Source organism: Carassius gibelio, chromosome B10, assembly GCF_023724105.1.
Source record: "Carassius gibelio isolate Cgi1373 ecotype wild population from Czech Republic chromosome B10, carGib1.2-hapl.c, whole genome shotgun sequence".
Lineage (NCBI taxonomy): Eukaryota > Metazoa > Chordata > Actinopteri > Cypriniformes > Cyprinidae > Carassius > Carassius gibelio.
Window position 1 is genome coordinate 4,686,142 of NC_068405.1, and position 14,104 is coordinate 4,700,245.

Sequence of the window (14,104 nt, forward strand, 5' to 3'; positions counted from 1 at the left end):
AATTAAGTTGTACGTTTGAAGGAGTATTTCTGTTCCAAAAATACTCCTTCCGGTTTGTCACAAGTTTCGGAAAGTTTTTTTCGAGTATGGCTCTGTGTGACGTTGGATGGAGCGGAATTTCCTTATATGTGTCCTGAGGCACTTCTGCCGGAAGAGTGCACGCTCCTGTATAGCAGAGCACTGAGAGCACAACAGACTTCACTGATCAGAGCGAGAGCGTCGCCAAATGTCACAAAAGAAGTGTGTTTTTGGTTGCCAGGGCAAGACAACCCTGCACAGATTACAAAAAAAAAAACAGCATTAAGGGACCAGTGGATGGAGTTTATTTTTACAGAGCATCAACGGAGTTGTGCAAGTGTTTGTGTTTGTTCCCTGCATTTCGAAGATGCTTGTTTTACAAACAAGGCCCAGTTTGACGCCGGATTTGCATATCGTTTATTTCTTAAGGATGATGCAATCCCAACAAAAAAGGGTCACGATTGTGTGTTTCCTCACGGTAAAGTCACAGTTTCCAAACGCTCTCAACGCAAAAGCCTACTGGCGCTCGTGATTCTTTAGCTCCACCCACACGTCACGCCTCCGGGCGGTCGTGTTTTTCCGGGAAAAATCGGTACAGACTATCTTTCTCTTATGAATATAATAAAACTAAAGACTTTTTGGAGTTATGAAGGATTCAGTACCACTCTATAGGTACTCAAGATTAACAGGATATTGAGTGAAAACGAGCATTTCACCCCCCCCCCCCCTCCCCCCCACCCCTTTAAGATTAAGTTTAAATTAATGTCAATTGTTATTTTGGGGGGGGGGTCATAAAATAGATTATATTTGTCTAGAATGGTCTTTCGACCATGACAACATTCCATTTTATTTTTAAAAAAGTCAGCCTTCAGTGAAATCTCATATCAAAAATATTCTTATTGACTATGACTTTGTAGCCTAGAATTTTTCTTTCTAAATTATGTGAAAATCATCTTGTTTACTCACATACAGAAAACAATATATTGATTTAAATTTCCTAAGTGTCATGAGGGGGGGGGTAGGGGATGAACTCAATTGCAGACAGGATGTACAACACAACGGTTTATTAAAGACAAAAAGGGGAAAACAAAACCCACGAGGGGGAAAACAACGACTACGGCAGAAACTAGATAACCTAACAAGACTGGGTTGACACGATAAACAAAGACTCTAAACACTAGAACACTAACTACAGACAAAGACTCACGGGTAATACAATGACTTCTTCAAGGGGTAACAATGATACAAAATCTCTCTCGGAAACAATCACAATGAACCGCAACAGACAGAGAACACTAGGGGATATAAGTAGGAAGACTAATCAAGACACAACAGGTGGCACAGGTAAGACAATAATGAACAATCTAGGATAACAAGGGGGTGGGACAAGGGAAACGAGACAACACAAAACACGGGTCTGTCATGATCCTGCCTCAAGACTAGAGGAAAGTCAGGACATGAAGGCAGAATCATGACACTAAGACACTTTTTGTTGGTAAAAGTCATATTTTCAGGTTTTTTGGGGATAAATTGAAATAACAGCATTGTTTGTTACATTTGTTACAGTTACATTTATTTGTTACATTTATATTATTTACATCCAGCTTTAGAATGGTATAGTATCAGAATGAGAATGAGCTTTATTGCCAAGTATGTTTACACATACAAGGAATTTGTTTTCGTGACAGATGCTCCGCAGTGCAACAAGATGACAGCAACAGAACAAAAAACACATAAAAGAATAAAAAAATACAAATAAGTAATGACAAATAAGGAATGACAATATACATTATGTTTCACTTGATTATAAACTTAGTCAGGAATAATAGTTTGGAAAAGTCTAACTAGTAAAATGTATACACGTTACGTGAAAACTAGTACAAGTATATATATATATATATATAGGGATTACACATGATTATGATCTCTGCTGAATAAAGTGCTTCATTCTTTTTTTCTGAGGAAATCCAAATCTCAAATCCTGAGGTAATCCACATCACATCTTTTTGGGTTGAATTATGTCTTATCCCTCTCATCGCGAAGCAAATAGTGAAATAAAAACTTGAAGAACAGTCTCGCTGCGTTGTCTTCTGTTGTGTGGGCATATTCAAGCTGCACGCTTCAGTAAAACAGGGAGACATGGGAGACGTGAAAAACGTGTTGTTTTCATATGGATTACTTTATCACAGAATATCTGTTTTCGGCGGCACTTGTTTAGTTTAAAAGTAGACGTCAGGCTTTCTATAGATATACAGTATCTATAGAACAGTACAGTGTCTCTTCGTTGAGTATTCACTGAGTTAAAGTTCATTTTAATGACACGTGTCTAAATGAAGATCAGCGCAGACTAAGGCTGCAGACATCTTTATTGAGTGACATCTTTGAGTGACATGTGGATTGCCGCTGCTTACAATGCCGTCGCGCTAGGTGGGCGTGGCTTCAGCAATCAGCTCCTGCCTTTTTGCCCATTTTCGATTATCCGGGAGAGTCGCCCGGTGACGCGCTGCCAAGATGTGGACGGCCCGCTCTGCACACTTTGAGCTTCAAAACCGCTATTAAGGAGTCTATGGTGACGTCACGGACACTACGTCCATATTTTTTTTTACAGTCTATAGATGCGACGCTAGTTTTACTCAAATCAAATGGTCAAATGCTCATGAAGTGGCTGTCAGAGCAGTTCTGGAGATTTTGTACATGTGTTCACGTCTTATTTAGTGAGACAGCAGACGCTGAAATCACCGGAGCGTCACGTGCGCTTCAGTGTGTTTAATGAATGAAGAAGCGCTTCTGCTCCATTCATTAACAGAGACACGCAGAACTTGCAGGATTCATATTTAAATAGACTGTTCCGGCTTAATATTTACAGATATTAGTCCATATCGTGCTTTGATGTGCAATGAAGCAATGAAGTGCAATGACCTATTTTTGATTTATTCATTCAAATAAATTTCCGTGCCATTCCGCGTTAAACTGTAAATTCAGTTTTTATGACTGGATTCCGCGATTCCCTCCGCGTTTTCTGCATTGCGGAAATCATAGGGCCCTGGTTGTGGTATGCTGGCTCTATCTTGCAATGGACACACGCCACGACGTTCTCTTTACGTTTGCCCGTGCCCTCAAATCAAAACACTGCTGACTCCTTGTGTCTCCTTCCGCTTTGGGGGTAACCTAAATGCGTTGTCACATAAAAAAAATAATTGCGAAACAACCTGGTGGGAGATATAAAATAAATTAAAAGATGCTTCAAAGCAGAGGAATTTGCCTCGATTATTTTTTGCAATGGAGTTACTCAAGTTACTCGAGGAATCGTTTCAGCCCTAATACCATTCATTCCTTAGGATCCAAACATGGATGAAATTAGAAGTCACCAAACACTTCCACGTTTTCCCTATTTAAAGACAGTTACATGAGTAGTTACACAAGGAAGTATGGTGACACAAAATAAGCAGTAGTGATTTTTCTAAGCAGATAAAACATTTTAACTAAAAGGTAATAGCCAAAGAGCACTTCGCACCACTTTGACCTCTGTGCAGTAATATCATCACTCCTGAGAATGTCAGCCATTTTTAATTATCTTAGTCTTTATTTAACTTTTTTTGGTAAACATTTTTAAATGTTTTTGGTAAAGTTTTTAGATTTTGAATTAATTTTAGTCTCGTCTTATTTCATTAACAAAATTGCAGGTTGGTATAGTCTTAGTTATCGTTATTGTCCTTATTGTCGTCTCATCTTCGTCTTGTCTTAGTCATGGGAAAAAAGCTCATCAATGGATGTTTTTCATCATAGTTCATTAACAAAATTAACACTAAAGCCCAATTCGGATGGTAATTGTTTCGGATGGCGATCAATTCACAGTGGAGGAGTGAGTTCTGTGATCCTACGAACCTAAGTAAGCACTGCTCATGTTACCATGTTGCTCACATAATTGTCTGCTGTAAATATTTATTTTATTTACAAAATGTATTCTTATTATGTAAAATACATTTTAAATACTTAGTTAAATTTATTCTTATTGTACTAAGCATATTTTATAATATATAATCCTATTTATTATTTGATTATTTAAATCTCCTGTTTAAAAAGATGCACTTCAGTTACAATTATATATAAGCTTTTATATCCGTTTTTAATACACATTTTAATACACAAACTGTATTGCATACCTGCTGTTGCCATAATAAAGACCCATTCCGAATGTTTACGTGCTTTTCTTCTCTTTCTGTTCCCAGTCGTTGTGAGCAGTTATGAAGTATTGTTCTTTTAAATACTTTCCAGAATTTCAGAAATATGTATGCAAATTACACCGAAGTACAAATTTAACGTACCTTACGTACCTTGCCTTCTGGAATGCTCAAAAAGGGGTTAAGCACTGAATTCTCAATTGACTACTTCTTGTAAACTGAAAGATGTGGGTTCAGAAGGTAATTAAATTACCATACAACCCCAGTGTTTGAGAAAAACAGTAGGTAATTTGGCCGGGGTTTTTTACGGGAGTGTTGAGAGAAGAACACAGACATCCTGGATTTGGACAGCAATTAAATCACAGACTACCCCTTGTAAATGGTGAAAAACACTTTCGTCCCCATGAGAAACAATTACTGTCCGAATAGGGCTTAATTCACACAACTAAGTCAAAGCAGCTTTTGACATTACCATTTGATATTTTTGCATTTGGCAGATGCATTTAGCCAAATTGTAATTCACCTTATAATGCATTGTATAGTCTCATGAATAATTGTAACCACAGTTAATACTTTATAACACTTGTCAGGTCATTGTTACATTATGCATTTTAAATTTGGTAATCATTATTTATGACAAGATATTCTCAAATTATAATGCATTATAGCCCTTAATAACATTTATAATGCATTATACATAAAGGCTTTAAGTAAAGTGTTACCATTTTATTTTACTTTTATTGAGCAAGGATGCTTTAAATTGGTCAGTGACAATAAAGGCATGTTCTAATGTAACAAAATCTTTCCATTTCAAATTAATGCTGTCCTTTTAAATGTGTCCATTAAAGAATCCTGAAGAATTCCTTGGTTTCCACAAAAGTATGAAGCAATCCAAAATATTACTATCAGATATAGTATATCAGTATATCTGATTACTATCAGATATAGTATATTGCATATCAGAATGATTTCTGCAGGATTGTGTGACATGAAATGGGAATAATTTACAATTTCAAAATATATTAAAATTGAAAACTAGAAAAATACTTTAAACAGTAATAATTTTTCTGAATATTATTGTTTTGATCAAATAGATACAGCCTTGGTGAGCAGTGACTAAAAGGTAGTATTTACAAGCTATGCCTTTTTTTATTTATTTTTTCAGTTTATGCATTCCCTGGGAATCAATCCCATGACTTTGGTTTTGCTAGAGCCACGGTTTACTGTTTGAGCTGCAGGTAGGCCTTGATTAACATGATGGTGTAGTCGCCAGTGTGTTGATTATGATATTCCTTGTGAAAAAGGACAATAGCTGTGAGACCAACTAAACTCCATAGGTGTATTGTGTTTTTAGTGCAGTAAAGGCACATGCAGTGCTGTATGGCATGTACGCACTATACTGACGGAAGTGAATGGAGGTTTATTTTAAGCAGAAGTGAATTGACCTGACTGTGTGCATGCCGCGCCTCACTGAGACGGGCTCCACTGCTGCCAGCGTTTCATCCTACACAACATTTCAAGGCTGCACATAGAAACTGCATGGTTCATTTTTATCCCTCTTCTGTACAGTTTTATTAAAGTGACGTGACATTCAGCCAAGTATGGTGAACAATACTCAGAATTCGTGTTCTGCATTTAACCCATCCAAAGTGCACACACACACCGTGAACACACACCCAGAGCAGTGGGCAGCCATTTATGCTGCGGCTCCCAGAGAGCAGTTGAGGGGTCAGTGCCTTCCTCAAGGGCACCTCACTCGTTGTATTGCCAGCCGAGATTCGAACCCACAACCCTAGAATTAGGGGTCAAACTCTCTAACCACTACGCCACGACTTCCCACATTAAGCATTGTGTTATACATATGAATGTCATGTCTTTGAGTTGCATTTAGCATGTATATGTTTCTCAACAGTGGGATGCTATGGCTTCATGTCTAATAAATCAAATTCTGATGGTGGCCAAAATATTATTTAGTGTGAATCTTTCTCAATGAAAGATTCAAAGATCCTGAAGTGCAAGCATTCTGCCCATTAACCTGTAGGTTGCAGTGAGCTGTGCTGCTTTAATGAGGGTGTAAATTAAGATGAGTTTAACGGTCAGCAGGCAAATAAACAGACACTATAAAGAACTGTAATGTGCTTTAATTCAATATGTCAGACGCTTTTAGCTGTGTGATGAAAGTGTCCACAGATGACAGTTGTGCACATTTACCATGTCATAACCAGGTGATATGTGACATATTTTTTAGTATTTTTTTGTTCTCAATGAAGCCCAAATCCTGTATTAACTGGTACCATCAAAACTTAAAGTATAATTTAAGTTATTTTCAGGGTTATCAGAAAAAAAATGCCTCATAGCGCGTATACGCGTTAACCGACTCCAAAGGGTTAATTTTGATACAACTACATTTAAGCCTTAAAGGGATACTCCACTGTGTTTTTCAATATATTTCATTTTCAAAAACTATGTTTTTCCCTTACCTAAGACGAGTTGATACATACCTCTCTTGTCTCAGTGCGTGCACTCGATCGCTTTGGCGCGCGGTGACACTTTGAAAGCACTTAGCTTAGCCCATTCATTCAATATGGGCCAAGCAGAGAAGCTACCAAACACCTCCACGTTTTCCCTATTTAAATACAGTTACTCGCATAGTGTATCTCGACCTAGGATGGTAACGCAAAACAAAACGTTGCGCTTTTCTAAGCGTGTAAAATGGATAACTATATTGTAGTTATCTTGGCCCATATTGAATGAATGGGCTAAGCTAAGTGCTTTCAAAGTGTCACCGCGCGCCAAAGCAATTGAGTGCACGCACTGAGACGAGAAAGGTATGTATCAACTCGTCTTAGGTAAGGGAAAAACAGTTTAATATGAAAAAACAGTCGAGTATCCCTTTAAGGATCCATGGAAACCCTGTAAAAGAATAAAATCATCACTACACTGGGATCTGTAACACTGAAGAATAAGCTGTCCTTGTGTAAAGCAGCAGTTGTTTAAAGATAGCCACTGCGATTTTCCATCTAATATACAGTTATTTATCTTTTGACCTTTGTTTAACACTTTATTTTCAGACAGATTAGCTGCGTCATATCACCTGCATTTATAAACCTGATATTACACAATCATTCCTTAAGCATCCTGGCATAAAGACAAACCATCTCTATTAAATAAAACACTTGAACTGTTCGTTCTTTTCTTATTCGTTTTGTTTAATTTTTTGTTGTTGTTCTGGCCCAGCAGGAGAAAAATCTGAACAATTTAGATCAGTTCTATCCACATGAATATGTATCAAAGTCTCTAACAAGATATATACAGAGAGATTAATTAAACTGACAATTAAATAGAGTGAAAAAGACAGCTGAGCAACACAGGTGTAATTTATTGTAAAAAAGATGCACAAGCACACTTCACAAGCAAAGCATTTGTTTGCCAGGTTTAAAATGACGATACAATAGATCTGGTGTTGAAAATAAAGGTTTATGTTTCTGCTGAATTCATCACAGGTCATCGTGTCTTGCCCAAGAGCCTGGCAAACACCTTCAGCATTATGTGTGTTGAGTCCAGCAAAAATAGGTCTGATAAGAATAGAAGCGTCATAAGTGTGGTGGCAGTGATGGGTGTCTGATAACATTTAGTCACTCATGTCTCTGTTTAAAGGCCAGACCTCTAAGAAATCCAAGGATCTCAAAGGATTTCAGTATAGCAGGACCTGAACATTCAAACGCTACTCCTGTAAATCCCTGTCCACTGGTCAACAGTGCATACCACTAATATGCATTGCACCAACAAACAAGTTGTCTATGGCTAAAGACTATCAATGAATTGCATTGTTCACAATAGTCTTCACTAGCCAATACTGTTACACAAATATACAGTTACTTCTGGATATCAGTTGTGTCAAGATGATCAGCCACATTCGTCACAACTGCAAACATGGCTGTAATCATAAACACAGCAACATTAATCTTGTGAACATTTCAATAATACATAATGGTCAGCCACCTAAAGACTGTGTGTAACTAGAGCAGACTAAGACATTCGATATTTGACGCATCAAAAGAAACAGCTATGTGCGTGGTGTTTGCCAATCAAACAGAGACAAGCAGTCTTTCACATTTACTGACACTGATGCTTTCAAGTTTATTTGAGTCCGTCTCCACAGTTGTTCTGAAAAGACCCTGTTAACAAGCCACAATGTTTCTTACAAAAAAAACTTGCAAACCCCTAAACTGACATTAATCAAAAGCCAGAAAAAAAAAGATTTGTAAACAGATTTAAAACTGGCTAGTGGAGGAGCAAGTCTCACATTTACAGGCAAACTATTCCAAAGTTTATGAGCTGCAGCTGAAAAAGCCTGACCACCCTTGGTTTTACAGCAACAAACATGGGGAAGTTAAGAGAAGCCGAGTACTAGACCTAAGTGCTCTGAGGAGAGTAAGGAATCAGAAGGTCACTGATGTATTTTGGTTTATAAATAAATAAAGTGGGTCTGCATCATTTACTGATGTGTAATTAATCACATAACTTGACAGCCCCAAACTATATGTGTGCATTTTAGTTGGCTCTGCGTTCCAGATAACATGTAGTAAACAGAAATTAGAAGTTATTTTCCCCCAAACTCATGCTCTAATAACACCATGATTTTTTTACCAATATTGCGATTGCGATTTAATATGCGATTAATTGATTGAAATAATGACCTTTTTTATTAAACAACTACCATCACAGTAGTATATTGACTGATTTGTTGAACTTCCAACCTTGAACTTCCAAGCATTGACAAATAAGCCTGGTGTAAACATTAATATACAAATCACACAAACTGAAGAAGATTGCAGAAATATAAAAAGAAATCTGTTGCATTACCACACTTTAGGAAATTCAAAGTCACGATAATAAACATATGTAAACATGTGGACTGCACTTTTGAAACTTTTTAAACACTGTCTGTTAACTTTAGACTAGTGATTCTCAAACTTTTTGGTCGTGCCAAATAATTTCACTAAATATTAAGCAATTAATGCTTTTTTAATACAGAAAAACTACAGGGAAAAAACACCTGCATCACTTGAAACATTGAAAAATAGCATAGAGAGAATACCTTGTTATTACTATTCTCGCTGTTATTTATTTATTGTGTGTTTCATGCTGTACGCTAAGGCACTGGACACACACAGGCTTTCCTCCTCACCAACGACATTAAAAACTGTGTCTACACTGGTCATGAGTGGCAAAACATAGCAGAACACATTATAATCAGTGATAACCTGATGCCTTGTTCTGACACAAAGTAAAATGATTTGCAATGTATAGACATAGTGAGTGAAGCTGAGGGAAAGATATGCCTCGTCATATTTTCAGCATTTAGCTTTTGAAGTTGTTTCTGTGCAACTCAATCTATTGCTTTTCTCTTCCTTTTCACACACTGATCCATCTCCCATTCTAAGTTACGTCCTTTGGCTGTGTACTGTTTAATATATTTTCTTTTCCGCTGATGGCCCGTGCACCCCACACTTTGAGAACCACTGCTTTAGAAAGACTTTAAATAAATATATGAACTATTAAATATATTATTTTAAGGACGAAGTCTTCAGTAATGAAATGCACCGTAACACTGCTTGAGTAATTTCAATATGCCGTTTTGAAGTACATTCAACTTATATATGCTTTCAAACATTTATTTATGTAGGGTGCCAGGGTTGCCAATTGCTACTCAAAACTAGCCCAATCGGGTTTCAAGGGGGTTCCACCAATATTCCAGGGGGTAAAATACATGTTTTATGGAGGGGTTCCCCAAACCACGAACTTGGCAGCACTGTGGCATGCCAACTTAATGCTTCCTCTGAAGACTGCGCTTAGATGTGTTGGACTTAAAGCAGCGCTGATTAGATAGATCGGTGTGTGACATCAAAATACTGCGAGAGCTATAAATGAGCAGAGGTCTCTTTTGATGTCATACACCGATCGATCTTCAAGTCCAGTCGAACACACCTCTTTACTTTCGCGTTATCATGTGACCAAATTTAACTGAAGCCTCTGCGATTGAAAAATCGTGGTTTTTCATAGCGCGATATTATCGCAAATGCAATTATTCGTACAGCTCTACATAAAACATTACGCTCTGCTGCAAAGGTGCTGCTGGCGCTCTGTGGATCAGTCACGCATTTACTAGAGTTCCTTCAGATGCCAACCAAGAAATATGAAAGGACAAAATGATCCATCAATACCTTTTGAGTAGTGGCAGGCTGATTTTACTGCAGAAAACAAGAAAACTTGACCTTGTGCTACAATTTACTCAAAATGTGCCATTGGAATGAGCTGGAAAACAACTTTAAATGATTCTGACCTTGCCGTCTCAGGCTTTAATAAAGCTGTCTGATTGGTTTGCTAGATGCCAAAATGACCCAGGCAATTCCACAGCACTGAATTAACTAAACCTAGACTAGATTAACAGCATCCACTGCAAGAATTCTTATATTTGACCCCAAAATGAAGCACTCTTCTCTCATTAAGGCAGATAGCTTGTGAGACATTCAGTATGGTGATACCTGTGAGCGGGCCATAAAAAGCTCATAAAGTGGATAGCTCATGTATCTGGCAGAGGACAGTCATGACAGACGCTCGGCAAGGGCACTCGCTTTCGGTGCAGCTTTATATAACGCCTTATAAAGTGCTTACTGAAGTTACTGCCAACTTATTAAGCATGCAATACACATCCTGTCAGTGTGTGAAGTGTATTCATTTTACTAAAGCGTGCCATAAAAGGTGCACTATCCGGAAGAGGTGTTAGTGGTGGCAGGGGGGTATTTAATTATTTAAGTCTGCTGATTTTGGCAGATCAAACTCCTTTGAGCCTGAGTCCACATGGGGCTGTTTTGGCCTGTCGCTGATTGAGCTCGGCCTCTAGTGAAGGTGCCAGAACCGGACATATCAGAGGAAACATGTCTAGCAGGTGGGCCACAGATCTGACGGTCAGGCCAGGCAGTTGCATGTCATCTGGATTACATAATCAGATTTAGAATATTAAGAACTCAGAATTTGCTTATTCTGCTTAAATATTTTTTTCCTTTCTAGAAGTTCTATACTGTGTCATACCAATAAGCTTTGAGTATATTCACAAATATCATGTGTTAAATTTGGAAACCGCACTTCTGAATTTTGGGGGGAACACCTTAAAACAATTAGACCATGTATGAAACAAATAATTATGCAAGTTACTGGTGACGTACAGCTGTGAAACACAATGTCTTCATCATATCCAGTGACCTTCAGTACCTCTTGGTTCTGGCAGTCTGTACAAAAATATTTAAAACCTGGAAGACTTTGGGGCATGTAATGTCATTGTGGTTTTCATGTTTATTAATGTTTGTCCATATAATGCAGGGATTCCCAAATGTTTTTGTCAGACAATCTCCTTAAAGTAAAATATTTATTTGAAGTTGTATATTGAAAATGTATATCGTAAATGTATATTTTATTAACTTAACAACACATTTGAATATTTATAATCCTCTGATGTTGTTAATGGTCACACTGACATTTCTGGTATTCTTTTTTATTAATAGCTTTTTATCAACTCACAAACCCACTGAAGTTCTTACATTAATTCCACTAAAGGAAACCCTGGTATAATATGATGTTTAATGCATTTTATTGTGTTGATACGAAAATATTTATTTTTTTCCGATTACAGTTTTCATCATGTAGTAAGTAATGCACTAGATATTGTGAATAATCTATGCAGCTCTGCTGATGGTGAATCAAACCATATCACACTTTAAATCACAGTCAATCCAAGTCTCCTTGTAAAGATCAAGTCATGAAATGACAAATGATTAACTGATAATCTTTTCTAAATAAATCCAGCTATGTCCAAGTATTTGTTTTATAAGCTGTAAACCAAATTATAATCTCAGTTGAAAAAAGTTAAATATATACATCAGTGGTTCCCAACCTTTTTCAACTCACGGCCAACCTATTGTTGGGTTGATAACTTAGTACTCATAAGCTAGATTGTTGACTGTCTTTACTGAATGAACTGGCAATGAACAGAAAACAACTCGGGCTGGCACCGCTTGGCACAACTGCTGTTGTTCTGTAGCATATGCAGCAAAAATATATATAAGACAAATTGGCGGCTTATTCTTAAACCAATCAGCAAGCTTGAATTATGGAAGCATCGTTACAGTTTAATATTTAAACAATTTCTTTTCTTATTTAATTATATATATATGAAATGATGTTATTAAGTTATGACTTAGACATTTTAATATATGAACAATATTATTATTTCTTTTAATATTGTATTGACAATAGTGTATTGACTCGGTGTATGTCAGTGTGGTATGGGAACAGCTCCAGTAAAGACTGCAAAGCCCTGCAGAGAGTTGTGCGTTCATCTCCGGGTCTGCTCTCCCCTCTATGCAGGACATCTACCTCAAACGCTGCATAATCAGAGCTGTTAAAATCATCAAGGACTCCATCCACCCCAGTAACCATCTTTCCACTTTGCTGCCATCTGGTAAGCGCTTCTGTAGCCTGATGGCAAAAACCGAGAGACTCAGGAGGAGTTTCTTCCCCCAGGCACTCAGGCTCCTAAACTCAAAACCAGCCTCTTAATGTTTCATGTCTCCAGTTAATATTCACTTTATCAGTAAGATATTCATCATTCACTACCTCACACTGACACATTGACATACTGAAAGTGTCAACCTGTTTTCACATTTGCCTCTTGTACATTCCTGTGTAACTTAATATTTAAGAATACAGTGTACTTTAATGCACATTACTTTCCATTTTATATTTAATTCTACAGTATACATCTTTTTTTATTTTTTATTCTTATATTTTTATTGTTTATTTTTATTTCATTCTTTCATAGCTATAAATATGTATATTTTCATCTGTATTTTATTCTTTAATAATTGCACTTTCCATGGAGCAGACCTGACTCACATTTCACTGCTGGTTATATTTGCTCTATATAATGGTGTATGTGATGAATCTTGAATAGTAATTGGCGGCCCAACTGTAATAGCATTGCGACCCACTAGGGGGCCGCTGCCCACAGGTTGAAAACCACTGATATACAGTATGGATTACAATTTAAGTAAGAGCATTACATCTTTTTTGGCTCCTAAATACTGTATTTAATATGGTTATCAACAGTTTTGTATTCATTTTTGTTGTTCTACTGCGTCTTTTCTTTTTCCTGTAGATCAAACAATACAGCAAAGCGCAACAGCAGGGTCATGAGCCTGATTCCCACAGAATGAAAGAACTGAAGAACACAGTATATCTGGAATGCATTGTACACTTTAGCAAAAGCATACATTTAAATCTTTGCGAGCATCACTTGTGACACAAACAACTCAAGAACCGAATATATGCATAGACAATTAACTCCACACAAAAAGTGAATAACAGTAACAAAACTGTGCTGTGAAACAAATTATTTCTCTCTTGCTTCTGTGAATGTAGACACTTGTCTGTCTCCAATAGCAGCATCTATTACTAATGAATCCATGAAAAGAGCGCTTCTGTCCTGGGCTTGTATCAAGTGCACAAACATCAGGTTGACAGGATCTAATTATTAAAGATCAGATGATCTTATGAAAATGAGGGAAAGTATAGAATATAACCCGGCTGAAAGGACCTGGAGCAGCTCATTTCTATTCTGAGTATTTTTGTATCCATCAAGCCGGTTTTTAATGTCATGTAGCCCTTCATACGTCATCTCAAAGAGGAATGCTGAGAGATTTGTGTGAGACATACCTTCAGCAGCTCCCGGGGGAAATCTTGTCCTCCATTGAGTCCGTCCAGGTTATTGATGAATTCCTGGCACGTCATCTTCTTCCCGATATTCTGTGGGGCATGAGAAACAGTTATGGGGCTGTTAATGGGAC

The 14,104-nt window shown here is 37.3% G+C and overlaps 1 protein-coding gene across 7 annotated transcripts in view; it reads right to left on the reverse strand.

Annotated features, from left to right (window-relative positions):
• psd3l (pleckstrin and Sec7 domain containing 3, like) overlaps nucleotides 1-14,104 on the reverse strand; it is a 117,334-nt gene that overhangs the window by 33,174 nt on the left and 70,056 nt on the right. For all 7 annotated transcript variants that reach the window (XM_052566735.1, XM_052566736.1, XM_052566737.1 and 4 more), the window contains one exon: nucleotides 13,974-14,063. In XM_052566735.1, coding sequence (XP_052422695.1) covers nucleotides 13,974-14,063 — 90 coding nt within the window. The remainder of the gene's footprint in view (nucleotides 1-13,973; nucleotides 14,064-14,104) is intronic.